Here is a 27895-nt window from a genome sequence, read left to right as displayed (position 1 = left end):
AGAGGGTTGCTCTTTTGTTTGTTTTGAAGCACTGGCAGGGAAGTGGGGAGGAGAAAATTACCTAAGAGATAGTGAGGTTGCCATGAACTGTATAAAAGCGGGACAGGAGAAACTCCACCTCAGTCTTGAACCATAAGCACAACCCCTGAAGAGAAACCCACCCCACAAGTGAGTGATCTCAAAGGCTTGAACTAAACCCAAGCAGCTCCATGAGCTCAGAGCTGCTGCGGGACTGAAAGCGCAAGAGCTGTCACCGCCAGATCCAGTTGTGGTGGGAGCTGCGGGCAGGAATGCTGTTCTTGGGAAGTTTAAACATCATGAAGTGGAGGCAGCTTTTCTGGATTGCGTTCTGTGTTGTGGAGATGTGTGGTGAGTATTGACTGCAGCGACTAACCAGGGTTACAAGCACTGAGCAACAGAGCAGCGTGAGACTACTGCATGGGGCGACTTAGTAACTTACGGAACAAGGAGGGGGATGCGTTTTAATGGGTGCAGTTTCACGCTGCAGTGATGTTCTACATCAGGCATCCCAGCCAGCACATTCCAAGTGATACACTGCAAGCAGAAAACGCTGCTGGGCTGAGAAAGAGGGGAATCAGGCTGGAAGAGCTCCCTGAATATTGCAGATAACAGGAGGGGATGCTGATGCAGCACGCAAGGCGGTGGAGTGCAGCCACAGTTCAAGTCGTTTCTCAGGCTGTGTCAGTGTAAATTAGCCTTACTTTTGTTTTGTGGTGGGAGCTAAACACTGTCTGAAAATCGAATCAATCTACATAAATATTAATATCTCCTATTCCAGCTCTTCAGATATTCATCATATGGAACAGTGAGTAATGATACAGAGATTTTCTTGAGCTAGTGCTTTTTAAAGGGTTGTATTTTAGGGAAATATTATCATTTTGGTCCCAAACCCAACAACCATGAAGTAATAAAAAGGGACTTAAAAATGTAAAGCAGCACTCTGTGCCAGGACCCCAGGTGTCTCCTGAAATGTATTTTCCCTTATTGACCTGGAATAAGGAATAAGTAGTGAAAGAATTTGCTGTATTTTGTTCTCCTGTTTCACGGTGCTCCTTTCATGTTCCCTTTGCTGCCAAGGTCTATTGCTCACCCGAGCCATTGGGCCTGACCCGCCAGTCTCTGTTAATTTTATAGGAAGGAAAAAAACCCCATTTTATTAAAGAGAAATAGAACTGAGGACTGGCTGAAGGGTGTAAAGACACAGGCGTTCACCTGAAATGCAGAACCCGAGTTCCTTGCAGTACAAAGCAAAAGGGATAAAAAGCTGTGCCTGTGTAAAGGCAAAGCTACTGGGCGAGAGCGGGTTTAATGCTGCAAAATGTCATTGCTGGTGCTGGCACAGCTAATGCTCCGCAGTCCTGCAGGGTATTACAGAGCTTTATTAGCACCGGCTGGAAGTGGAGGAGGTTTGGTTCTGTGCAGAAGTAGGGAGCTCACCCCCAGGCTCTGCTCTTCACCTCTTTGGGGCGTCCCAGTGACTTAAGCGGAGGTTTCGGTTGGGCAGCTCCCGATGGAAATCCCAGGTCTGAGGGTTTGAGTCTGGATTGGCTCCTGGAACACCTTTGGTGAAAGCCACATGTTTTAAGGGGACGCAGTTCTTCCTGTGAGGGTGCTGAGGCGCTGGCACAGGGGGCCCAGACAAGCTGTGGCTGCCCCATCCCTGGCAGTGTTCAAGGCCAGGTTGGACACAGGGGCTTGGAGCAAGCTGCTCCAGTGGAAGGTGTCCCTGCCCGTGGCAGGGGTTGGAGCTGGAGGAGCTTTAAGGTCCCTTCCAGCCACTCTGGGATTCTGCGATATTTGTACCAAATGCAAACAACAATTGTTTTTAGTCTTTTCTCTTTTTTTTTGTTACACATTTTTAACTCATCTCTGCCAAACTTGACTTTTGGAAAGAATCTCTTTTCCTGTCCTTTTAAAACGTTCTTTCTTCCCTTCATCCCTTTTGCAAGACCTGGAAACGTTGCAAAAGTGAGGGAAGGGAAAAGGAGCTTTCAGACTCGCAGACCCTTGAGGGATGTGACTGCCCGTGGTCCCCAGGAGGGCTCCCAAGCGCCCAGTGCCAAGGAAGCCCCTTGGTGCAGCAGGTCGAGGGGCTCCCCGCAGCCCCCTGCCCCTGCGTGACACCGGCCCCACACCCATATCCTGTCTGTGAGAAGGAAAACGGGGAGGGAAGGGATTTTTATCAGATATTTCCAGAGGGAAGAGGGCTCCACCCGCTTGAATTCCTGCCACATGGCTGCGAGCAGTAGGACCAGGGAGGTGTGAGTAATGCTGCTGGAGCTGCCGCAGGGAGCACGGGATGGCTGTGGCCATCCAAATGTTCCTCATCCTCCTCTTCCACAGGCAGCGTGGGGCCGGATCACCTTCGCTGCAGCTCTTGTAGCGTCTAGAGCGCTGGCTGAGCTTGGGGAAAGGCTTTGTTAAACACAGCAAAGAATTCAAGGAGCTATCCTGGGTCTGTGTCAGGGCACTGGGACGGGCACCAAGCTGCCAGAGGGTTTGCCAAGAGGTTTTTGTGTCATCCAGGATCAGTGTAGAAACTGGAATTACTGTTTGGGAAGCCCCTCTGGGTTGCACCTTCCACCTTGCCGGGAGGGATGTACAGGGGAGAATCATAGAATCATGGAATGGTTTGGGTTGAAGGGACCTCAAAGCTCCTCCAGCTCCAACCCCTGCCATGGCAGGGACACCTTCCACTGGAGCAGCTTGCTTCAAGCCCCTGTGTCCAACCTGGCCTTGAACACTGCCAGGGATGGGGCAGCCACAGCTTCTCTGGGCACCCTGGGCCAGCACCTCAGCACCCTCACAGGGAAGAGCTTCTGCCTAAGAGCTCATCTCAGCCTCCCCTCTGGCAGGTTAAAGCCATTCCCCTTGGCCTGTCCCTACAGGCCCTTGTCCAAAGCCCCTATGCAGCTTGAGAAACCCCCGTGGTGGATTTGCTGCAGAGCAGGGCACAGATGATGTAAATGTCTCTCCTGTTTGCTGAGCCCTTGCATTGGCAGAGTTTTGCCTTCTCTGGTCCAGGTTTAGTGCTCAGGGGTGAGCGTTGGACCAAGTCAACTACTTTAACATTGATATTGTTGCTGAGACACTTCCTAAGCCCCATTATTAAAATCTCCTTAAAAATCGGAGGCATTTAACTTCCTAGCTACGCAATGGTGTTTAGGCTTTTAAATGGGTAAATGCAATAGTGAAGCACAGTTTGCTTTCACATGCTTTTGCTCCTGCATGTGCCAGCACTCCCAGGTGAAGATTTCTCTGAGGTTAATAAATGGTTTGGCTTAAACTCTCAAACCCTTCAGACTAACAAATGGACCGAGTTTAGCAAGGCCAGTAAAAATGTGTGGTGCAATAAATGACCTGCTTCAGCTGAGCACCACGTGGATTATCCAGCCCACATCTGGATCAGTTTGTATCTCCTGAGTCTAGAGGTTTCAAACAATTTAGCCATGTTTTCTATAAAAAAGGGCCTGCATATGCTACAATAAAGGGGAGGAAAAGCAATGCAATGTGACAGGTCTCCTCACAACTGACACTGAGCAATAACCCAGGCTTCATTTTATGATGTTCAGCGGTGAAAAGACTTTGCTTAGAAATACCTCTGGTGCTTAACAAACATCTGGAACAGCTCACAGGTTCTTGGGTGGCTGCAGCCCTTGGGGAGGTCAAGTCCAGGGGCTCCATTGTTCTGGTGATGGGAAGCTTCCTGCGCATGTCCACGCAGACACAAAGCTGTGAGCGAGGCACGGATTTAGCTTGTGCTGCTCCTTGTGCTGGGCACGGAGTCGCGCCTCCTGCTTCGGGTTTGTTCAAGTGCATCCGAAACGTGGTGATTTAAGCAGCTGGAACTGGAATGTCTCAGAGAGAAGAAACCTCTCGCTTCAGTAAGAGCCAGAACCTCAATCCCAGCTCCAGACACCTGCGCGGAGCCTTCGGCAGAGCCCCCCCTTCCAGCTCCCCCGTGCTCCCGCGCCCAGAGCAGCTGCAGCCTGCACGGGCCTGGGATGGGATGGGATGAGACGGGATAGGACAGGACAGGATGAGATGGGAAGGGATGGGACGGGATAGGACAGGACAGGATGAGATGGGAAGGGATGGGACGGGATAGGACAGGACAGGATGAGATGGGAAGGGATGGGACGGGATAGGACAGGACAGGATGAGATGGAAAGGGATGGGACAGGATAGGACAGGATGGGGTGAGACAGGTTGGAATGAGATGGAATGGGATGAGATGGGATGGGATGGTACGGGATGGGGTGAGGTGGATGGGATGGTACAGGACATACGGGATGGGATCGGATGGGACGAGACTGGATAGGGCAGAACAGCATGGAATGAGATGGACGGGATGGGATGTGCCATGCCCACAGGGCCGGGCTGGTGTACGCTCCCCCTCAGCACCCGCTGGCTGCAGGAAGAGCCAAGCAGCTCTGCCACCTGCCACCCTTGGCCAAAATGGACCTCAGGGATCTCAGTCTTTGCTTTTCCTAAACCATCCAAGCTCTCTGGGCCTGATAAAGCAGGTACTGACATCCCACACGGAACAATTCCTGCCGGGACAATACTACAGTGTGCAGCACATGAGTGCATGTGAAACGGGCAGGGGATGCTGCCCTGGCGCCAGCGCCGGGTGGCTGATCAGGACCTGTCAGTGCTGCTCCATCTCGAAGTCTGGTTTGGAAAGATGAAGGAACTTTTCTTGGAGCTCAGGCTCCCCTGGGCAGAAAGACAAATGAAACAACGCATTTTGTGTGATTTTCTTGAGTGTCTGGGTAAGAATCTTAAACAGCAAAAGCCCTGGAGTAGAGACTGAAGGTGTTTGACAAAAGGGGAAATAGATCTTATGAACAGAAAAGGTTAAGGAATGGGAAGCGATGCGTTTTCACTGACTCATGTAGTTCATTTCAGAAGGACAAGCTGGAAGTGTCATCTTGGTAACATACCAGGAAGCAGTATATAATCTTTAAGTTGGAGCAGCAAACCATTCTCCAAACATTCTGTTTTACCTCCAAAGATGTTTTCGCTCATGAGTCAGTGCTGATCCCAAGCCAAAGGGAATGTTTCTATTTACTTTGAGATTGTGCCTGCAACTGCAGATCCAGCTTATTTTTCCTGAGGCGTATAAATGATCTCTTCCAAGAGAGTCTTTCCTCCAAGGATTATAAAGCCAAACTTACTATGAAATCCAGCTTTGTGCAGAGCTGTATGCATCCCTCAGTAAGGCTGAGGATGGGGAGGGATGAGGGCAGAAACGAGCCGGTCCTCCTCCAGTGCTGCCTCAAGAGCCCTCTGCACCCCAGGATGCTCGGGGGCAGGCAGGGGCTCAGGGCTGGGGGGACACCAGCCCCTAACACCTTCCTCTGCCCCCAGGTAATGCGTGTGGGAACCCAACAGACAGCCCCACACTGACGGCCACAGCATCGCGAGGCGCCAGCAGTGCAGCAGCCACCGGAGCTGCCCCTGCAGCCACCAGCAGCGCTGAGCTCACACCACAGACATCTGGTAATTGCCCCCCTCGTTCCCCCCAGTGATTCCTGGGGGCATTTGCGTTGATAATCAGGTTTATGAAGTGCATGGGTTTGCCCTAGGAAACCGTGGAGTTGGTGCAGGGGTTGTGGTCTCAAAAAAGAGCCTGATAGTATGGGCAACAGCTTTAATCCTGGCCCCAAACATCCCACCGGGGACAACCCAGCGCTGCTGTCATCAGGATGGGTGGATTGGACTCATTCTGTTCAAAACAGCCAAGAGATGATGGGACAAAATGCTCATTAATATCTTATCTCAATATACCTGTTATTTGCTCAGCAAATGGCACCCTATGGGTTGGCTCTGCCAACCTTTCCAATACAAGGCCAGGGTTAGGATCTGAAGGGTTTTGGAGCAGGGATGCTTGCAGAGATGTGTGGTGCCCTTCTCTCGTGCTGTTTGAAGTCAGTACGTCTTTCTGACAACTCTGGGTCAAGGAGGAGATGAGGGTGATGCAGGGTAGGGCAGGCCACAGCATCCCTGCTGTGGTGCAGTGTATGCCCAGGAAATGAGCCCATTGTAAACAGATTATGAAGTGTTTGTAACAATTAGGTAGCTGAAGCAAGTCTAATGCACTTTTCTTACACAGCCAATAACACGTTCTGGTATTGCTGGCTATGACAAATCAATATTGTACTTGAGTCATCGCAATGCCACGCACTGATTTTAGAGGACTTAAGCTTTCTCGTGTCTCCTTTTCATTGCATTTCTTCACAACTGAAGCTGCTGCCAGGTCGCTGTCAGCCAGCCCCACGTCCCAGGGACCCAGCAGTGAGCAGCCGAGCCCCCAGCCCAGCCGAGCCCACACACAGGCACTGGGCACTCCCTCGGACCCAAACCACACCAGCGAAGGGGTCCCCACACCTGAGAGCCCAACAACGCATCCCAGCGCCATGGCAGAAACCCCAGGGTCTGAGCAGGCTCTGATGAGCTCTCCAGCCACCACCTCAGGGCATCCTCCCATCCCGACTGCCACCACACCGCTGCACACAGCCAGGGACAGCCTGAAGGTGAGGATGGGGCTGTGGGACCATGAGGATGCTGGAGTTGTCTCACAACAGGTCACTGATGCCACCGCTGTGTTTTTGCCCTTCCAGCCCATCACGTGCCACAATGTCAAAGAAGTGAGTGACACTGGAGCCATCTGCTTGCAGCTCAACGAGACCAGCACTTGCGTGAGTTGCAGCCCTGGCTGGACACCCATCTCCAAGGGGGGGACTGCAAGCAAATGCTCTCAGGCTTGCAGTGATGGGGTCACCCACTATAGCTGCGGGGTTGGTTTGGGGTGAGGAGCTCACACTGTTATCCCTAGGGCAGAGCATCTGAGCTGTGGGGATGATCCCAGCAGTCCCAGGAGGATCCCAAAGGGATGATCCCATAATCCCAGGGTAAACGCATCCTCCTGGTTGCATAAAACCTCCTTTTTAATGATTAAGCTCTGGGGTCAGTTTGGCTTTTAAAGTACCTCCCACCATGTTGAACGGGAAATTGCCTTTGTTCTTCTCCTTCCTCTTCCCTGTTGGGAATGCGAGGGCCTTTTTTTGTCTTGCCAACTGCCCTAGGAAAGGAATCAGGGCATCTGAAGGAGCACGCGTGGCTGATCAGTGGCTCCATCTGCACAGAGTCCTAAGGGAATCCCAGGTTTTCTGGTGCCCTTGGCCTTGCGCACCAAAAATGAAGCTGATATAAAAGCAGGAGAGGGTCTGGCTGTGATCCTGGGAGGCCAGAAACCTTCCACACTGGAGGCACAACCTGTCAGAGAGGTGCTGGGTCTTGTGGCACAGCAGACTTGGCAATGCCCTGGGCATAAAATGACACTGATTAATCTTAGTGCTGCTTAGCCACCCTGCCACCACTTAGGGGGAGCGAGTTCTTGCCTGGCTTTGCTCTGCAAATGGCATTTAGACTTGCTCCTGTTTACAGGGACTGTGCTTTAGCAGGAATCCACACGGAAACTCCTCCGGGAGCAATGGTTCTGGTCACAGATGCCATCTAGTGGGAAAGGACACTTGGGCACAGGGTCAGCATCCCTTATCCACACATTGCATGCCTGCACAGACACAGATGGACGCACCTATAGCATACAGGCTATCCTATAGAGTCGTGTCTAATTGCACACACTTCCCTCCATGGGAGAAGAGTCCAACTGCCCCACTTCCAGGCTTGTTTTTATGGGAGCTTCCACCCAAGAGCAGACGTCTCCCGTGCCTCCACCTCATGGAGTGGGAAAATCCAGCTCAGGCTCAGCAGCCACTGAACCTGGGAACCCGATAAGAGCGTCTGTGAGGGGAGCAGATAGGAGGGACCGTGTCTCACTTTCCTGCTTGGCCTTTCCCAAAGCAAATGAGCAATGAGCTGGCACCCAGCACTGCTAATTGCAAGGGGAAATTCTGACACTCCGATGAGTTCTTTCCACAGCAGAGAAAGGAAAATACACACTTGGGTCTCTTGTTCCATCTTGGCCTTTCTCACCCCAAGCCAAGCGCGATAGAAACAGCTGAAAATGATTTGTTTGTTATTCTCCCATGGATAAGTTCCTGCATTTCTCTATGCTAAGAGGGTGAGGTGATCCCAGCACAAGGCTAAGGCAGCTCTAAGGCAGAAAGAGGAAAGCACTGAGCTGCCTGGTGGCAGGGGCAGGGATTTAATGGGAGCCGGTCTCTGTCTTGGGAGAGGGGAACGGCCGCAGCTCAGATGATGTCCCCAGGTAGGAGGATGTTAGGGAAGCTCTTAAGGTCTTTTAGCAGCTGTGGGCTCTCTGCAAGCTGTGGCTGAAAACAGCCGCAAGGAGAAAGCCTGTCCTGTCTGCTGCAGAAGTTGGCCCGTGGAAGAGGAAGGCTGCAGCTCCTCACTCCTCTTCCTCTTCCCCCCAAGAGTCGGTTCAGCTCTAAAATGTGAGAAATTGGTATTATTTTTGCCTAGCCTTTGATCAACAACCTAGCAAAAACACTGAAGACATTTCCTAAACAGGAAGGCTCAATGCTTCTTTGTTATTTCCCTCCTTTCCCAGCCCCTGCCTGGGACTCTGAAACAATAGGGCTCTTCAGGAGGCTATTTGAGTCCAGAAAGTGGAGAGACTTGCCATGCAATTCAGATCCTAAATTTAGCTTTGCTTAAATGCCGTTTGCAAGAGTCGCTATTGATATCTTCTTCATTTAATTCATTTTCATTAAGTTAAGAAGCAAGAAATGAGCATCTCCATTTCCTAGGTATTGGTACTGGGGCTCAAAGCAGTGGGGAAGTGGGGAGGTGAAGGTCTGACCCCCAGCCCAGTGCTGACTGTCACTTCTGCTTGCTTCTTGCTCAGCTTTGCACAGCCCAGAGAAGCCACCAAAACACCAAGGGTGGATGCACAACACTCCCATAGCACCAGCAGAGCCGTGATGGTTGGTTGGGTTGGTTCAGTTGCTGGTTTTCTTGCACCTCTTGCAGAAACACTTCCTAGAGATGAAGGGATCGGACTTGTGGAGTGCAATATGTGAGGAGAGCGCCCACCGTGTCCCTTCCCCCTGCCAGATCAAGCTCGCTCAGTCCGAGGTGGATCATGACTGTATGCTCCTCATCCTCGTCGGCGAGAGAGGTCAGTTGGGCTGATGCCTTTGGCTGGCACTGATGATGGGCAGTGGGAGAGGCTGTGGGGCACAACCTGGAAGGAGGCTTCTCTCCGCAACTACTCTTTCTGCTGGGGTCTTCTGGACACAAACAGCTTTGGTGTTGCCTCAAGAGCAGCTCCTCTGTGTTCAGCAATGGGCAGGCTCCCCGATGCTGACTTCAGCTACAGAATGACCCTCTATGTAATGTGCCTCTCCTGTTTCAAACCTTGCAGATCCTGCTACAGATATGCTCCAGGAGTCCCACTGGGAAAAGGTAAATTCCTTAAGCAAATTCAGCTGGGAAATAAAGGGTGGCCCGAGAGGCTGGAGAAAGGAGGTTTTTAGATGGTCAGTTAAGACCTGACCCTGCCTCCATCTCGGGGGTGCTTGTTGAGTGTTGGCACATGAGATGGTTAGATCCCAACAATAACCGAGGATGTAACCTGCACTTTGCTGCTTCAAAGTAGTACTCTGGCATTAAGCAGTTCCTCCTCTCAGCACTCCAGTGAGGCTGCCATTGGCTTGGAAAGCTGAGCTTCAGGTGCCTGTATAAACAGCAGCCAACAGAGCTGCACAGCAGAAGTGTTTGCACTGGAAGTGTTTGTCCCTGGCAGTGTTCAAGGCCAGGCTGAACGTGGCCTGCAGCAACCTGCTCTAGTGGAAGGTGTCCCTGCCCATGGCAGGAGCTGGATGAGCTTTAAGCTCCCTTCCAAGCCAAACCTCTCTGTGATTTGATGCTTTCAGCAGCAGATGCATGCTCTATATCTGAGGACCTGAACACTTTGGTCCAAGGGAGAACGTTGGGCACGAAAGCCCAGCTTTGTTTACATGATGTTGAACAAGGAGGTGAAGAGCAGCATTGTTTGAAGCCTGCTGCCTGTTCCGCACATGTTTCCTGTTTGTCGGACTCCAGGCTCTCTTTGGCGTTTTATGTTTTCCAGTTTGGAATAAAATCCCTCAAACGGGGGAGCGTGAGGAACCACCAGGACTTTTCTCAGAAGACCCTGATTGCCTTGGTCACATCTGGACTCATGCTGGCCTTCCTGGGCTTGGCTGGATACTTCCTGATGAAGCGGCGGAGCTGGAGCCCGGCAGGAGAGAGGCTGGTCAGTGCTTATAGATGGCAGAGCAGCAGGTAGAGATGAGCCATGGGGTGCCTGGGTGGGAGAGGAGGGCGCTCAGCACCCACAACCTGCATGTGTGTCCCCAGGTCCTTCCTGGGCAAGGAACAGACCAGACAGGGTGAAGGGAAACCTCTCTTGCCTTCAAAACTTAGCTGGTTGCTCCCATGGGGAAGAGGCCCCTTTCTCCCTCATACTTCTAGGTCTAACACTTATTTTTGCTCAGCAGTAAGAACTCATCCAGCAAGACCCCTCCAGAGACACCGAAACCTTATGAATTTGTCATTAAAAGTGACGCATTCTAACTTTCCATTCGCTGCGTTTGAGTTATCTGTCTTGTACCAACGCTGTAATAAAGGCTGTTTCTCCCTCTCACTTAACAAGCAATGGTAATAAAATACATCAAGAAAGAAAGAGGCAGAAATTTCCTATTCCTATTCCTATTTTCCCCTTTCCAGGCAGGCTCACTGCTGAGGACTCTTCCTACCAGTGCTTTCGGGGTGTGATCCCTTTGTAAAGTGAGGATGGGACATGCTTTCCCCTCATCGCTGCTTGTGGGCATGTGGAGAGTTGTGTCCTGGGAAGCCATTAGGTTATTTCGTTGCCCTCAAAACATGCAGATGGGAAGTCAAGCGCATGTGTCAGAGGCAGGGATGGGGCAGCTTGGGCTCTCAAGCGTGGATACCATCTCCTGGATGCTGGCAGCAAGTGATAGGCAATGTAAATCTGTGGCTGCCCATGGAAATGCATGGGAGAGTCAGACCGGTTTCTAGGTGAGATGTGTTCAGCACACCTATCTCATTGCCATGGACAAGGGTGTCATCAAAGGGGCTGAGCAGAAAGAGAAACTCTGCAGCCTGGGCGGGTGGATGCCACCAAGCAAACAAGGAACAGGGCTGCCTGCTACTAGCCAGGGACCACTAGTGCCCATTGCATTGCTATCAGGCCTGCCACAGTCCAAGACATGGGAGATACCACAGTAGGGATGGAGGATATTGCTCTGCATCCTCCAGAGGCATCTGCTCCTTACGGCAGCAGCAGTAACAAGCCACACAGCACATCTTTGCATTTGCTGGAGCGCAGCCCTGCACTTCTGCTGGCACCTGGCTATGAGCTATAGATGTATTTACAGGCTGAGAGAAAGGACAGGGAAAGATAAAGAGGCGGTTTCCATAGCTTTCATTCCCTGGTGCTTCTTATTTAGCTGAAGTGGATAGCAGAGGTGGTCTGTCATGGAATAATAGAAGAGTTTGGATTGCAAACCCAAGGCAGGGTCAGCTCCAAGACCTGGTTATAACTAAAAACCCAAACCTGACAGCTTCTCTTTTCAGGTCCAGGAGAAAAATAAAGCGCAGTTCCTGGCTGTTTCTCTTGCTTCATCTTGCCATAGTTCAGGCCCTCTGTTCCCCTCCTTGTCAGCCAGAGCAGGTTCCCATGCCCACTGTTGTTTGCGCCTCTCTGTCCAGGAAGCGCCGGCAGCCAAGCTGCTGCCTGCAATCAAAGCCGGTCGCTGTCAGCCCTTTCCCTCCCTTAACTCTTTGTTATTTATGTACCTGTTTAGGCTGAAGACCCGTACTACACGGAAAACGGTAGCCAGGGAAACACAATGTTGATGATCCCTCCCCAAGAGCAACCGGAGCTGCAGGAGAAGCCAAACCTCAACGGTGGCACTCAGGAGAATGGGACTGGCCAAGCATCCTCCAAGAACGGCCACTCGGGCCGGCAGCAGAGCCCCGCTGACACCGAAATGTGAACCAGGCTGCAGGTGCATCCATTCTTAGTGTGAACCAAGAGGGGAGCAGAGAGACAGGGGAGGGCAGGAGTTTTCTATGGACAGTTAGGGAATTGCAGACCTTTTATTGCTACTATCCTTATTCCTGTGAAGAACTTCCAAATCAGCCTAAAGCAGATGAAGCACCAAAGACCTGCTGCTCTGCCTCCTCCTCCTTCTCCCACTGACCACACAAGACACTTCTTCGCAGCTCTTTGTCTGCTTTTGGTGTCAGAACACATGAGAAATGCAAGTGCCCTTTGTCCTGGAAGCTTTTAAGCAGAGGCAGACTCAAGGTCCAGAAGCTTTGAGCCAGACTCGAACCAGCCAAGAGTTTTGGTGGCAGTATGTTAGGCTGATTAACATAGGTAAATTGGGATTTCAGTGACAAAAACCTTCCAGGTTTCAGATGATTTTGGTTATCAGAGCTGTTTTTAATCTCGTCTTTATGTGTAAGTGCAGGATTTCTTCTTTTCTTTTGAGAACATGAGGCATTTAATCCCCCTTCTTGTGCTTTAGGTCTCCTTTAGTATTTCCTACTCCAGCAGAATTTGCTGAAGCTCTGTGTAAAACGTTCCACATGGACTTGAAGGCTGAAATGTGAACAGACCTCAAACTTGTTTCTTTTTCAACCTTACCGGTAGTTGCTTTAAAGTAAAGATCTCCCCCAGTCTCTTCATGTCAGGGGTTGGAGATAGCAGTTTGACGAGGCAGAGCCAGCAAGCAATGAGATGGAGAATACCTGATATGGCTGTAGGTGGCTCTGCAGATGCCTGGGGTTGGACGTCCACCACCCTCCCTCCCGACATGGGAGGCTTTGGGAATAAATGATGCCAAAGGGCTCCCAGTGGGATGAGCGCTAGACCCAGACCTGGCTCTGCTCTGGCTGTTTCTCCCTCTGCATCGGCAGCAGGTACATGAACAAAAAGAGGTGTTTTTTTTTCCTTCAGTAAGTGAAGACCAACGGCACAACCCCAACAGCAGCAGCGGCTCCTCCCCAGCTCTGCACTGCCCGAGCTGCATCGCTGAGGTTGAGCTCTGTGCAGCTCAGTGAGAGCCAAGGCCCAGGGGCAGGTCTGTGCTCAAGCAAATACAGCTCATTTTCAGGGAGCCAAAGCTGGTGTGGCACAAGCCTGGTCTTGATGGTGCAAGACCATGAGAGGCTGCAGCTCAGCAGATGCTGGGCAGACCACAATCCCCGCTGGCACCTCCACATCCAAAATAAGGGCTACACCAGCCCTTGAACCTGATCTAAGCCCTCACTAGTGACGTTATCACAACCTTTTCTCAGTGCTCAGCACCTGAGGGGAAGGCTTTCTTTTTGGTACAGGGCTTAAAGGGATGACAGCAACACCCGTCATTACCTGGGGCTGTTTTCATGGGTGCAAGATTCATTTAAACACGGTTTAGAGTAGTTCAGGGTTTGTTTGTTTTGGTGTGAATTGATCCTCCCAGATCTCACTGTAAATAAATCCCAGTTGAAAAATAAAAAGTTGACTATTAAAACGCAGTTTCTCCATTGTGTCCTTGGAACAACAGCGTGTTTATCCCACTGGGATGCGTGGCTCTGGCTCTGCCAGCGCGATGAGAGGCCAACGCCTCGCAGAGAGGCTGTTTCCCAGCAGCAATGCTATGACTAAAGGCTGTGGCTTGTCCTGTGCACATTTTCCCTGTCTTTCAACACCATGTTTGCAGGGTAAGTGACGTGCAGCAAACTATAAAACCTTGTTTGCTGGATTTTCTGGTGCTTACTATGCCCAGATAATTCCTGGTCCGGTTTTATGGAGTGATCTGCAAGGCTGGGGTCTGGCCTGACAGTGGAAAGGGGTTTGCATATGAAGATCATAGACTCATAGAACCCTAGAATGGTTTGGGTTGGAAGGGACCTTAAAGCTCCTCCAGCTCCAACCCCTGCCACGGGCAGGGACCCCTTCCACTGGAGCAGCTTGCTCCAAGCCCCTGTGTCCAACCTGGCCTTGAACACTGCCAGGGATGGGGCAGCCACAGCTTCTCTGGGCACCCTGGGCCAGCGCCTCAGCACCACTGCCTGTTTCGCGGTATTCTGGGGTATATGGGACCTCCAACAGATCGGCTGCAAGGGGAACAGATGCAGGGAAAAGCAATTCCTTTCCTTCTTTCTCTCGGGAGAGCCCTGGGGCAGCATTCCCAGGGGCTGGATTTGCACCGTGGGGTGGGACAGTGCGCGGGGATTGGCTTTTCTTTCTTGGCAGCTGTTTATCTACTCGGCACTACTCCCTGCATCAATAGTGGGAGATCTAACCAAACGTCAGGTGCGTTCTTCACAGCTCAGGGTATGTCCTGCAGCCAAGAGCGGACAATAAAGTTACAGTCAAGTGCTTTGGCAAGACAAAAGGTTTCTCTAAAGCATCCAGATTGAGGGAAATGCCTTGAGTGGAGGTGGCGGAGCAGGGACGGAGCCGAGCCAGCGGAAAAGGCTGCGCTTCCAGGTCAGGAAGCTTTTTGCCTGTGTGTAAACATAGGCAGGATCAGCAAAAAGGGCTGTTCTTATTCCTTCCTTATCAAACCCCTTGCATTCCTTCCTTGCAGCTCCACCGTCTGCCAGGCAGCCTCCCCCTCTCCATCCCATGCTTGTAGCTGCTTTTTGGGGGGGTAAATCCATCTCAACTTCCAACAGCAACCTGCTTTCCCATACACATGGTTCAAGGCTGATGCAAGCGCTCTTGCCTGGTTCATGTCTGCTTGTATATAGTGTATATACAGTTTAGGTGGTGGGGACCCTTCTATCAGTGTGAAACGCTCTGCATGAAAGCATCCTCTGGGGAAGAATGGTGGCAAATACATATACAAATGCATGTACATACACATATACAAATACAATACATATACATATATGTATACATATACGTATACAAATACTATTCACATACATATACATACGCCTATACAAATACATATACATATACCTATACAAATACATGTACATATACAAATACATATATATATACACAAATACCTATACAAATACATACACCTATACAGATACAAATACAATACATATACATACATGTATACATATACATATACAAATACAATACATATACCTATACAAATACTTATACCTATACAAATACATACACCTATACAGATACAAATACATTACATATACATACATGTATACATATACATATGCAAATACAAATACGATACATATACAAATATAATATACCAATACAAATACATACACATATACAAATACAATACAGATACAAATGTAGATACATATACATATGCATATACAATACATATATGGTAGATTAAATACAAGTATAAATAATAGAAATAGTATAATATAACTATTATAAATCATATAAATAATAGAAATGGAAATGGAAATAGAAATAATAGAAAGAATAGAAGTAATAGAAATGTGATATGGCCATTAAGTGGTCCATTTCCCAGCCTGAAAAAGAAGCAGGAGCTCTGACCTCCATCCATGCAGCCCCAAATCCTTCTGCAGGTTGAAATCAAAGCCTTTTTCAGCAATGAAGCAATACCTTCCTAGCTGAACTGCCATAAAACGCTCCTGTGAGTGGAGGCTGGCTTGTTCTGTGCAGGGCTGAAACCAATCAAAATTATCAGAGCAAACAAGTTTTAATTAAGTCTTATTAACAACGATGTCCCCAGTGGATCTTCCATCGCTTTCATAATAAAACAGCCCTCGAAGGTGAGAAATCTCCTGCCCTACAATAGTGAACCCCCTCACAGCAAAACAGCACGTCCCAGGGCAGAGGAACACAGTTCATTCCTCAGTTTTCTGGTTGTTCATTTCCTTTGCACTGATTTATTGCTGGGAGGAGCTGCCCCGATGCTCAGCATCCCTCAGCGGCAGGATGGGTCCCACACAGGCAGCAAGATGCCCATCTGAGGATACCAGTGTATGCTCTGCCTTGGGGAACCCTCAGAAAAGATGAGCTCTCCTGGAGCTCTCCACCACAGTTGTTAACAGAGTTGTTAGACAGAACTATTAGAGCCTACAGCACTCCTATTTCTCTTTAATTACACCAGGTAATTCTCTTTAACTACCTTACTGGGTAAGGGTTTACCTCTTACAGGCTGAGCAGGACCCGGTGCCCAGTGAACCCACCACCCACTGCATGGAAACAGAGCAAGCCATGGCCTAATGCTTAAATGCACCAAGGTGCCTGTATGACTTTGACACAGCAGCAGGAACAGTGCAGGGTGTATTACATATACCAATGCTGCTATCTGCTGGCTGTGCTTCGCTAGAACATTTGGTGCTTTGCTCTATCGGCAGCTGGTGCTTGGGTGCTGGTCCTCTGTTGAAGCAGCCCCTGCAGTAGAGTCCTGCTCCATCACAGCCCCTGCTGCAGCCTGGAGAGGATGAAAGATGGGGAGGGGCTTTGGACAAGGGCCTGCAGGGACAGGCCAAGGGGCATGGCTTTAACCTGCCAGAGGGGAGACTGAGATGAGCTCTTAGGCAGAAGCTCTTCCTAAAGCATTGTAGGCTTCCATGGTTAAGACATTAAGGAAGCAGTAACACACAGCATGGGCTCTGCAGCTCATTTCTGAGGAATAGGGAACATCTAAAATGAAATTTCTAAACTGAATTTCCCATCAATCCACTTCCCATCTGCTTGTTCGATGCCTGATCCTGCAAGATCCATGTGGGAGTTCTATGGTATTTGCTGCACCATCTGCCGCAAGGCCAAGCAGGCTTTTCCATCCAAGCACAGGGTACACGTGTGACACCTCAGGTGCCCGATGGAGAAGAAGCTGGCGGAGCAGCAGTGGTGGGGCCAGGGCACATCCCTATGACCGCAGCTTGGGAACTTGGCTTCAATTCCTGTGTTGTTCCAGTTTGGAGGCAGCCAAAAGCTCCATCACCATAAGATGGCCATAAAGAGGCCGTGGTAAAGGGTGATGTTCATGCTCATTCCCTCTTCAATCCTTTCCTAACCATAGAACTGGCATCACGTAAAGCCCATGTATATAATCTGTGATGATTCTGCCTTTGCCTTTGAGGTAAAGGGAACAGCATCTGTGCAGGGCTTTTCCATCGCCCAGAAAAGAAATGGTATTTACAAGTATTTGCATTACAGGCACTTCACAGGTGTTTCATTCAGAGCCATTTAATTTCCTGGTGTTTTGATTTGTATTAACAGACGTAAATGAGATTATCTATCCCCTGGGATAAACTGTCAAAGGCACGTGCTGAAGAACTGGGCTCTGAAAACATTTTAGTGTGCTGGGGTTGCAAACCCTGAGATGGAGCCAGAGATTAGCGCGAGCCAGGACCTGGGTCTCAAACACAGTGTGCAGTGTGAGGAGCACCTTTGGGTGGGCTCATCCCCTAAGGAGGCAGGAGGGCAGGAGGAAACATCTTCATAGCATGCAAAGAAAGTGTGCCCAGGGCCATGAGGCTTCATGGGTTGCTTTTGTAACCTTAAGAAATACCAGGTGAGACAAGAATAGGTGAATATAATAATATAGTATATAATATCATATCATTTATCATATAATATGCTTTCTTGGACAAGAATAGGTGAATATAATATAATATAATATAATATAATATAATATAATATAACAAATATATAATATAACACATATATAACATAGCATAACATAACAATATAATGTAATATGTTATAATATAACAAATATATAATATAACAAATATATAACATAATGTATATATTATGTTATAGATATCATATCATATAATATGCTTTCTTGGACAAGAATAGGTGAATATAATATAATATAATATAATATAATATAATAAATATATAACAACGTGGCATAACATAATGTAATATAATATGATATAATGTAATATGACATAATATAATATATCATATCATGTCATGTCATATCATATATCAAATATCATATAATATGCTTTCTTGGAAGAGCATTGGTTCTTTGGGGGTACAGCTGTGGAGTCTGATGTAGGAATTGCATTGGGTTCTGATTTTCCTATTGATACTTGGTCACATTCCTCTTCTGAAGGAAAAAACCCAGAGTTTTGAACAGTTTTTCTGCCGGTTTTCTAAGGGCAAGTTATTTTGTTGGGGGAAGAAGAGGTCAGTTCTCACTTGAACTGTAGGAAAAAAGGTCTGAAAACAGTTCTAGAATCACAGAATCCCAGCCTGGTTTGGGTTGAAGGGAGCTTAAAGCTCATCCAGCTCCAACCCCTGCCACAGGCAGGGACCCCTTCCACTGGAGCAGCTTGCTCCAAGCCCCTGTGTCCAACCTGGCCTTGAACACTGCCAGGGATGGGGCAGCCACAGCTTCTCTGGGCACCCTGGGCCAGCGCCTCAGCACCCTCACAGGGAAGAGCTTCTGCCTAAGAGCTCATCTCAGTCTCCCCTCTGGCAGGTTAAAGCCATTCCCCTTGGCCTGTCCCTACAGGCCCTTGTCCCAAGCCCCTCTCCAGGTTTCCTGCAGCCCCTTTAGGCACTGGAGCTGCTCTAGGGTCTCCCCTGAGCCTTCTCCAGGCATTGTGTCTTGCAGAAGCCACAGACAATGTCCCCAGGGCCTGTAAGTAGAAATCTATTTCCAATTACATATTTTTTTATTCCCAGAAATGAACCAATGCTCTTCCCACCCTTGGCTCTTTATTTGCTAGTTCTGATTCTTGTGATTCCCCTTCCCCATATTTTTCATCTTGATGTCTGCATCTTCCTTCTTTCCTTATCTTCTGCCTGCCCCAGAGGCTTAGCACTGCTTTGGCAACATGCTAACATGTTTAGGAACGATAAGACATCTAATTAATAGTTTAATTAGCAGTACAAGGTCTTAATAGCTTATTAAAGCAAAGACATTCAGAGAATTCTTCCTCTTTCCTTGCGTTGGTACAATATAATTTACCAGCTAATGATAAACCAGGTTTGAGGAGTGCTGAGGCTTTTAGCAGGGATTTGGTGCCGGATTCCTGATTTCAGGGGGGATTTTGCACCATTAATATTATTATTTAGTTGCTGGTGTTGCTTGAAAACTATTTACCAGAAGAACAACAGCAATTGCAAAGGAACCAGGGTGCTGCCTGAAAAGGGAATGGAGTGGAGCTGCCTTCCCTTCTCCTGCTTAGAAACAAGTCCTGCGGGGAGCTAAACTTGCTCTTTAAGAGGCTCTGCTGAAATGTCAGGTCGTGCTCGGAGCCGGGGAAGCTCGGCCCCTGCGGGCTCCCATCCACCCGCTCCCTGTGCACTAATGGTTGTTAAACCTGGTTATTTTTAGATGAGGGTATCCTTGGCTGAGAGCCTCCAGCGGGGCAAGGACCACCTGGAGATCCCTCTTGCTTTTCCCAGTGAGAAACCCAGCGTTAAACCCCGCTTTGGAGAGAGGAGAAGGAACCCAAGCGGGGTTCCCCAGGCCGCCGTGTTTTCCCTCTGACCCACACAAAGATCTCTTTCTATATTTATCACAGCGTCCATCGGGCAGAGCCCGCTGGAATCAGAGCTGGGGAACAACGCAGGGATGAGGCGGGCGGTGAGGAAAGGGCTGGAGACAGTGAGGGGGCAAGTGGAGCTCTCACCAGCCTCCCGGCTCCATCCACGTTATCCCTCCCCGGAGGCTGGCTGCCGCGGGAATGCTGCACGGAGATGGCAGCGCCCCAAGTCCTGGCCATGTCCAGGGAGGTTTTGCTTGGCTCTGGATGGAGGCACCGCTGGGGAATTTCCACTGGGCTGCGGACGGAGCTGGCGGGTCAGGAAGGTGAAGCTGCCTTTGGCTGCAGCGGGGCATGCAGGCACAGCACCCCATGCAGCCGAGCATCGCCCCGGCTCCCAGACCTCTCCTGTCCCCCAGTTCATACCTGCACATCCAGGGCTCCTGCCCACTTGGACCAGGCAGCCTTTGCCACCCTGTGCAATGGGTGTCCGTGGGACAAAAGCCCATGATCTGGTGTCCCATGATCCCAATAACACTGGTGCAGGGGGCACAAAACTCCTCTGGTTTGTGCTCCATGAACCCTCACACCGAGGATGCAGGCCAGTGGAACCCATCCTTCATGGGTGCTGGCGGACGCTAGCTCTGTGCTTTGCAGGGATGAGCCCTATACAGGGAGTATGTACCTGGAATCACACAGGGAAATGTTTGGAATCACACAGGGAAATGATGCAGTTACAAGCCTGGCAAATTGAGAAAATGCAAGACTATGCAAAGTTCTTACTGTCAGCAAATTGCTTAATCTGTGCTGAGCCGAGTTTCCCATCCGTTAAATGGGGAATGATTATCCCCCTGCTTCCTAGGAGGGAGCAAGGAATCTACCCACCGATGCTTGCGGAGCTGCTGGGAGGGAGATGCGCAGGGACACACGTAGTGGCTGGAGCTGGGAAACCCAACCTTCCGGCCTCGAAGGAAAAAGTCGCGTTTTAAAACCAACCTTTAGAAATTAATTTCTCCCTTTGTTACTTTTTTCCCTTTTACTGAGGAAAATCCCGAAATAGATTTATCCGGTCCGAGCAGGACTGTAAAAGGTTTCCCTTGATCGCAATACACCAGGACCCGTGGGAAAAAGGAGGAAAATGCGGCTGTGGGGCGGGAGGGGAACGGACTCACGGTGCCTCCTGGGAGTTGTAGTCCGCTCGGGTTGACCTGGCCTCCGCCGGACTGCTGCGCACCATGCAGGTACCGGGGCGTGCACCCCGCCCGTGTCCCCCGCACATCCCGCCCACATCCCATGCACATCCCGTGCATCGCCCCACGCACGGCCGGGTCCTATCCCTGGCACCCTGGGCTAGGGGAAAATGAGGATCTCGGCACGGTCCGGGATTCCCGGGCCGGGCTGCCCTCCCCACGGGATGGGGAGTCTTGGAAAGAGCAGTAATAAGGGTGATAATAATAACGGTGATAATGATGATATCCTTCCCTGTGAGGGTTGTGAGGTGCTGGCACGGGTTACCCAACCCAAAACATGCCAGGATTCTATGATTCTATCTATGAAAATAATGATCATAACATGACAACAATATTAATTATCAATAATAATGTAACAATTAATTAATATTAATACTGTGACAACAACAATAAAGAGAATAAAGTTAATCAAGGTAATATAATAATAATGATGATAATAAGAATTAGAAGCAGCAGAAGAAGCAGCAGCTGATTCTGTTACACTTCAACGAGGGGGTCCACACAGGAAAACCTCACCCAGGCTCACTCCTATCCTATAGAATAAGGGGGAATGGCTGTCCTAGACCAAACGGGAGCACTCGGGGGAGTGTAAGGGCTCTCTCGCTATTCGTTTTAACACCAGCCCACAGGGGTTGCAAGCGGCTGCTTTACAGCTTCCTGTTTCCCCGGCTTTTCTATTGAGAGCCAATAGCTGCCGGCAGCATCGTAACTGCCTTGCGATGGGTTGTTACGGTCTGGCTCCTGCTTTCCCCCTCTCGCAGAATATACGATGCCACTTCTGTTTGGGGACTGCTTTAATAGCGAGGTGGCGGAGGCAAAATTGACTCAATAAACTTGCTTTTCCCCTTGTGCAGCTTTAACTTAGATAAACGGGCTTTAAAGTCCCGCTTTAGCGTGGGATAGGGCTGTTTACCCTTCATCATTGTCAGTTAATTGCTGTTTGGTTAAATATTTAGTTTGGATTAAGTTCTTTTATGCTCTTTTCTTGAAAACTAATAAATAAAGGTGTGTTTAGTACTGTGGTAAAAGGCTTTGTAAGAGGCTGCTTTAAGATACTCCACAGCAGGGAAGCTCCAGGAAGTTATTCTCTATATATTGCATTTAAGTTCTCTGACTTGGCATTTGCTGTGTTGTTATTTGTAATTAGCCAAGCAAAAGCAGCAAGGGGAGTCCACCGGTTTCTCTGCTACTGCAGGCTTTGAGTCTACATTACCCAGGACATTCCTTATCCTGAAAAGTAAAAAGAAACACAGTTTGCATCGTTTAAATCCATGAAATCCAACTCAGGGCTTGCAAATTGCCTGTGTGCAGGGCAGGAGGACAGTGCAAAGGAAGGGCGGGTTTGAGTAGGTCCAGAGGAGGCCACGGAGATGCTGCGAGGGCTGGAGCAGCTCTGCTCTGGAGCCAGGCTGAGAGAGCTGGGCTGGGACAGCCTGGAGAAGAGAAGGCTCCTGAAGGGGAGACCTTAGAGCAGCTCCAGTCGTTGTGCCCCATTCTCCATGACACACTGTCCTCCCGTTGCCAAGGAGCTGATCATATTGCTGGGAGCCAGGACTCTGCTGAACTGCTCCGGCATTCCCACTCTTCCTGTGCCTCCTCCCCACCTCCCACTCAGCCCTGATGGAATCACGTTTGGAAGGATGCTCCTGCAACCACCACCTCACTATTGGGGCTGGGTTTTGGCAGTCTCAGGCAACGGGGATGTGCACGTGGCCAACCCCAGCAGTGGGACTGTCAGCCCGGCTGTGCCATGCAGGGTGTTACTACCACGGGGTGACTGGCACCTCTGCAGATAGCTCAGGTTGCCATGGTTACAGACGGAAATAGGGCTACGGGTTAACTTGGGTCAGTGTTGCATCAAGCACAACACCCTGCATGGCTCTGTGCACCCCTGGGACAGGGAACGCTGGAACAAGGAATCCCCGAGTCACCTCCCAGCTCTGAGCCTGTCAGTTAAACTCCCTGAATCATCCCAAACCTTGGGGTGGAACAGGCTCCTGCGAGCCCGGGGCAGAAGGAGCTCTCTCAGCCCTGTAACCTCTTGTTCATTACTTACTGGTGCGTAAATATTATGTGAATATTTGGTGACCCGAATATTTGGTGACCCAAATATTAAGGTCTTCTGTAAGCTCTGATTTTTCTGGGCTTTCACATTCTGAATCATAGAATCATGGAAGGGACCTTAAAGCTCATCCAGTTCCAACCGCTGCCATGGCAGGTTGCTCCAATCCTTGTCCAGTATTCGGATTGCCTTATATTTGGGGAAAGAACACTATTAGACATTTAAATATTAAATATTTGGATTATAGACATTAGGCAGAAGCTCTTCCCTGTGAGGGTGCTGAGGCGCTGGCCCAGGGTGCCCAGAGAAGCTGTGGCTGCCCCATCCCTGGCAGTGTTCAAGGCCAGGTTGGACACAGGGGCTTGGAGCAAGCTGCTCCAGTGGAAGGTGTCCCTGCCCGTGGCAGGGGTTGGAACTGTGGGAGCTTTAAGGTCCCTTCCAACCCAAACGAGTCTGGGATTCTACAATTCTATATTAGAAGCTGGCATAGATTTAAACTCAGTCTGTGCCATCCCCTCATTGCCAGTCCTTGCAGCAGGCTGGGAGCTGATCCTCAGCTCTCCCCCTGAAAGGATGGAACGATGCCGTCATGTACGGGCTGGAGCTGCTGGAGCTGGTCTCTGTGCTAGGTTTGGGGTTTTTCTGTGAAGGAAAAGAGTTGGCAGGCGCAGGAGCAAAGCTGAATGCGCTTTCATCTGGTTTGGTTTGTAGTGGTTTATGTTTTGTTTTCTACTTTACGAATTACCCAAAGGAATCGCTCAGAACAAAGGTCTCCCATTCGGGAAAGGGGAAAGAAAATCTACAGGGGGACTAATGTGATTCAATAGAATCAGCCAAGAACAACCTCAAAAGAACTGATCAAATGAGACTATCTGTTTTATCTTGGGGAAAAAGAAATGGTTCACCCTCTTACTGAGGTTTGCTTGCAAAAGGATTCCAGGCTGGGCAGAGAAATCAACTCGTGCACCAAAACGCGTTTTGAGATTAGTTTTTATTTATTGAATGGATTGTGGAACTTACCTGTGGTTTTCAACCACTTCTGGCTCTGTAAGCACAAAATACCTGTCTCACCTTTTAACCTGATGCGTACCCGTGTTTCATGAAAGGCTGCAGGACAGAACTGACCCAAAAGGTTTAAAAAGGCAGTTTGTGAGGAGAAACCGGCCGGGAAAGGAACCTCTCCTCACTCCTGCTTTTTTACCAGCTTAATTTTAAAGAGAATAGCTTATATTTACATGTATTTAGAAGCATCTCAAAGGCTCACTGAGACCCAGAGGCCATTCAAGAGCTGGACAAGCAAAACCAGTTTAGCCCTGGCCAAAATCATTTGCAATCCCATTGTCCAGGCTGAGCCAAGAGGCAGAGATAAACCTCAGCCAGCACCAAACCTGGCATGACCAGCGATTGCCACCAGCGACAGCGTCGGTTCGACCAGCTGAGCCAATGGACCCGCTCTGAAGATGATGCAGCAACAAAAGGATGTGTTCAGCTAAGAGCAGACACTTTGTGGTGTTAGGTTTGGGCGGTCTCCGCAGCGGTGCTGGTGCAGGCAGCGTGGTGCTGGTGCTTAGCATGTCTGGCAGCTCCCAGGCACCCGTGGGTGCTGTGCTGGGGGCGGGAGCAGGGCCCCAAGTGCTTCGGATGAATCACAGCCGATTTCCCAATCTCACTGTGCTGGAAGAGCACTGCAGGCAGGGGCTGGCAGACACAGGCACTGGGTGAGATGGGGCCTCATACCCAGCCCTGCTCCCAAGTCCAAGCCTCTCTGCCCCGCTGCATCGCCCTAATGGTGGGCAAAAGGAGGAGCTGTGCTCTTCCATGCAGTCTGCTGCTGGCAGCACAGCAGTGCCAAGAACACTACTTAGGAATCTCTAAACAAATTTTTCACTGTTTATTCATTTCCCACTTGGAAAATACTGCTTCGTCATACTAAGGTTGGTGGAATTCTTCATAGGATCCTGGAGTGGTTTATTGGCATAGTAGTATTACTGTTTTGATCTTATTATCATAGTTATTGTTATAGATAGAATAATAGAATTCTAGAATGATTTATTGCCATATTATAATAATTATTATTGTGGCTGCTTTCATATTAGCATTATTAAAATCATTATTATAGATAGAATAATGGAATCACAGCCCAGTTTGGGTTAGAAGGGAGCTTAAGGCTGCTCCAGCTCCAACCCCTGCCACGGGCAGGGACACCTTCCACTGGAGCAGCTTGCTCCAAGCCCTGTGTCCAACCTGGCCTTGAACACTGCCAGGGATGGGAGATTTTAATGGGAGATTTCCTCCTATCCAGGATTTAACCCCAGGGAGTTGGGAGGTGAAATCAGGTTCACGGTGCTGCCCATCACTGTGCCACCCATGTCCAAACCTTCTCCATCACACCATGCAACCCTTCATGCTGCTCCCCCGGTACTTGGAGGAGCGCTGATCCTCAGTTAGGTAAATCCAAGATATTGAAGGAGTGTTTAATGGATTCTTCCTTTGTTTTCCCAGCCAGGTCTGATTACTGCTATAGAAATGAAAAGGAAAAACTCCTGGCTTCTGATAAAACAAAACTACATTCTAGCTGCAGCTAAAGACTTACATTGGTAATTAATATCCATCCTTTAGGGTGGGGAAATGGTGGGTTTCCATCCTTTCGTAGGCTTTTCTGGGAGAAATAAACTACAGCAGTTTGGAAAGCAGAGGTTGAAATCTGTTTATTGCATACTAAACATGTTGTAATTCTGCTTACGAGACAGCAAGTCAGCTCTCTGTGTGCATGCTGTCCAGGAGGAAATAAAACCAACCAGGATTTACGGCAGTGCCCTCGGGACTTGCTTGCGCGGGACCAGGCTCCTCCGGGGCTGCCAGGAGGAAAGCGTTGCTGGTGAAGTCTTTAAATCTTTACTTACTGGAGCACACGTTACCTGAATCCCTGTTTTCCAGTGGGTTTGAGAGCAGATTCCCAGGGCCGGGTGCTGCGTTAAGCCTGTGCTGATCAGCTGGAGCTGGGAAGCCGAAGGCCAGCGAGGCGGGACGCTGCCGTCACTCCCATGGCTCCCGCGGCTCCCATCGGAGCACTGCGTGTTCCTGGGATTACGCAAGACCGGGCAGCGTGTGCCCCCGGCCCCTCGCTGCCACGATGGGCACCAATCCCCCGTCTCCATTCACAGCCTCTGCGTCCCCACGTGAAACGGGAAACCTTGGGAAAGCAGAAGTGTGGCTGGAATTAGGATTAAGCTATTTTTAGCGGCTGCCTTGTGCCCTGTCCGTGCTGCAGCTGGGATGTTTAATTCTATCTGGGACGACTCCTTCTGCAGTTGCACCAGGATTGGCACAAGGATTTCCTCCTAAACCTTGAATCTGTTGTATTTTTGGTTGAGTAATGTGGTTTTTACAAAACCCCCTTTTTCCCCCCCGCATCTACAACAGCTGGAAAATCCAGCAGTAAAACAACACAAACGCTGCTGAATAATAAAAGAAGAACTTTTACTATCATTATTATTCATTTTACTGTGTAGTTTGGAAACAGTCATGGATCAGGAATGTGTTTTACCCTGGGCTGCACAAACAGCACGGAAGGAAAATTGCCTCTATTGAATAAAATCACATAGTGATACCCATTATAGCTAAACAGCATCAGGACAAGATATTAAAGACACCTCTGAGCACTTCATCATTTACCCAGCCCGTATTTAAATACCTGCTGCTCGTATGTTTGACCTTTGAGAATGCATTTGTAAAGGGAACTTCAAGGAAGACCAGCAGTTAGGAAAACACCATGAAACACACTTGGATAGAGATCAATGGATTCCTCCGTCCCGCTGCGTTCCCCACACCCGGTAATGTTTGGCCTTTGCAAATATCCAGCCCCACGTGAAATGGGATGGGCACTGGGTAGGGGAAGGAGCCCTGGGCATGGGGATGGTACCTGTGTGGGCATGAGCTCCATGTGAAGTTGTCCTTGCCGTGCTCTCTAATGGCAAAGTGATCCAACCGCCTTGGGACAGGGAAGATGCTCTCCATCGGAAAAACCAGGCTCCACAGAAAAGTGCCATTCTCCCCGCTGAAAATACAGCAGTCAGCCCAAGGGCATGTTCTGTGCTATAAGGGCAGGGTGTATTTTACTCCACACTCCACCTGTCCCCCTGTGTATTTCAGTGACTCACGAAGCTCTGAAGGGCTATTTCCGTGCTCCCACTGCAATCCCAGCACCTCCGGCTGCGCTGTCAGCACACCTCAGCTGCACACAGCACCCCCGCCGGCTCTATTCTTAGCAGCTAATAGCTGAAATAATTACTTTTGTCTCAGTGCTGTTGATTCCTTAGATTTGGAACTGAGGAAAACCTGCAGCTCTGGGAGCCCGGCTGCCCCATTCCTTCTTCCACCACTGGGCAGCGTTTCGGGCACCACACGGACCAGGAATGCTGCGAGACTGTGGGCAGAGCTGTGTTGGAGGATGCTAAATACCGTGAACCCAGCTTCTACACAGGGCATTAGCTCTGCTTTGAAGCAGCTTGGATGTTAATGTGGTGCCACCTCTTTGAAAACGATCTTGGCTTTTCCAGCTGGGATTTTCTTAGACTTCACAGGGTAAATTCCAGGAAGCCAGGTTTTCAAAGGGAGGGGAAGGCTTTCACCTGCAGCTTCCACTCCAGCACCTGCTTTGTTGTGTGGGCTTGCTCTGCACAAAGAATGCAAACATGACTACCCGCTGCCAGCACATCCCCAACAGTTCCCAGGACGGAACCCACACCTCCAGCTTTGCCACCTTCTGATCTCAACCACAGATGTTCCATCCAATTCATAGAATCCCAGACTGGTTTGGGTTGGAAGGGACTCGATGAGCTTTAGCTCATCCAGTTCCAACCCTGGCAGATGGGCCTGTTTCTGCTGGTATTCCTTGAATGGAGCTGGCTGGGAATTCCGTGATAGATTTCTGTTGGAAACCATCATTTTGCTGAGGTCGTGTTTTGTGAGGGAGCTCTGACAACTTTCACATTTAGAAAAAGAGTTATCCCACATCAGCAGTTGGAAAACATTCTATTTTGCATTTTAAAGCCACTGTCAGGACTATTGGTTGGTAAACTGAAAAACACTGTGCTAAGGGACATTAACTTCTACATTCCCCTGTCCACCTCTGCCCCATTCTTTGCTCCTT

At 49.5% G+C, this 27895-nt stretch overlaps 1 protein-coding gene across 1 annotated transcript; it reads left to right on the top strand.

The window, feature by feature from the left end:
- Positions 1-290: 290 nt before the first annotated feature.
- Positions 291-12017, top strand: CD34 (CD34 molecule; the record flags this gene model as incomplete). The annotated part of the gene is made up of 8 exons (XM_080632911.1): positions 291-369; positions 5395-5526; positions 6274-6560; positions 6648-6725; positions 8983-9130; positions 9377-9417; positions 10085-10249; positions 11826-12017. The coding sequence occupies 8 exons, from the start codon at positions 291-293 to the stop codon at positions 12015-12017; spliced, it is 1122 nt and encodes a 373-aa protein (XP_080489037.1).
- Between the last annotated feature and the right edge of the window lie 15878 nt (positions 12018-27895).

The sequence above is a fragment of the Psittacula echo genome (genome assembly GCF_963264785.1).
Source record: "Psittacula echo genome assembly, chromosome: 22".
Lineage (NCBI taxonomy): Eukaryota > Metazoa > Chordata > Aves > Psittaciformes > Psittacidae > Psittacula > Psittacula echo.
The sequence above is the reverse complement of the archived record's forward strand: the minus strand, read 5'-3'. Positions and strand labels throughout refer to the sequence as shown.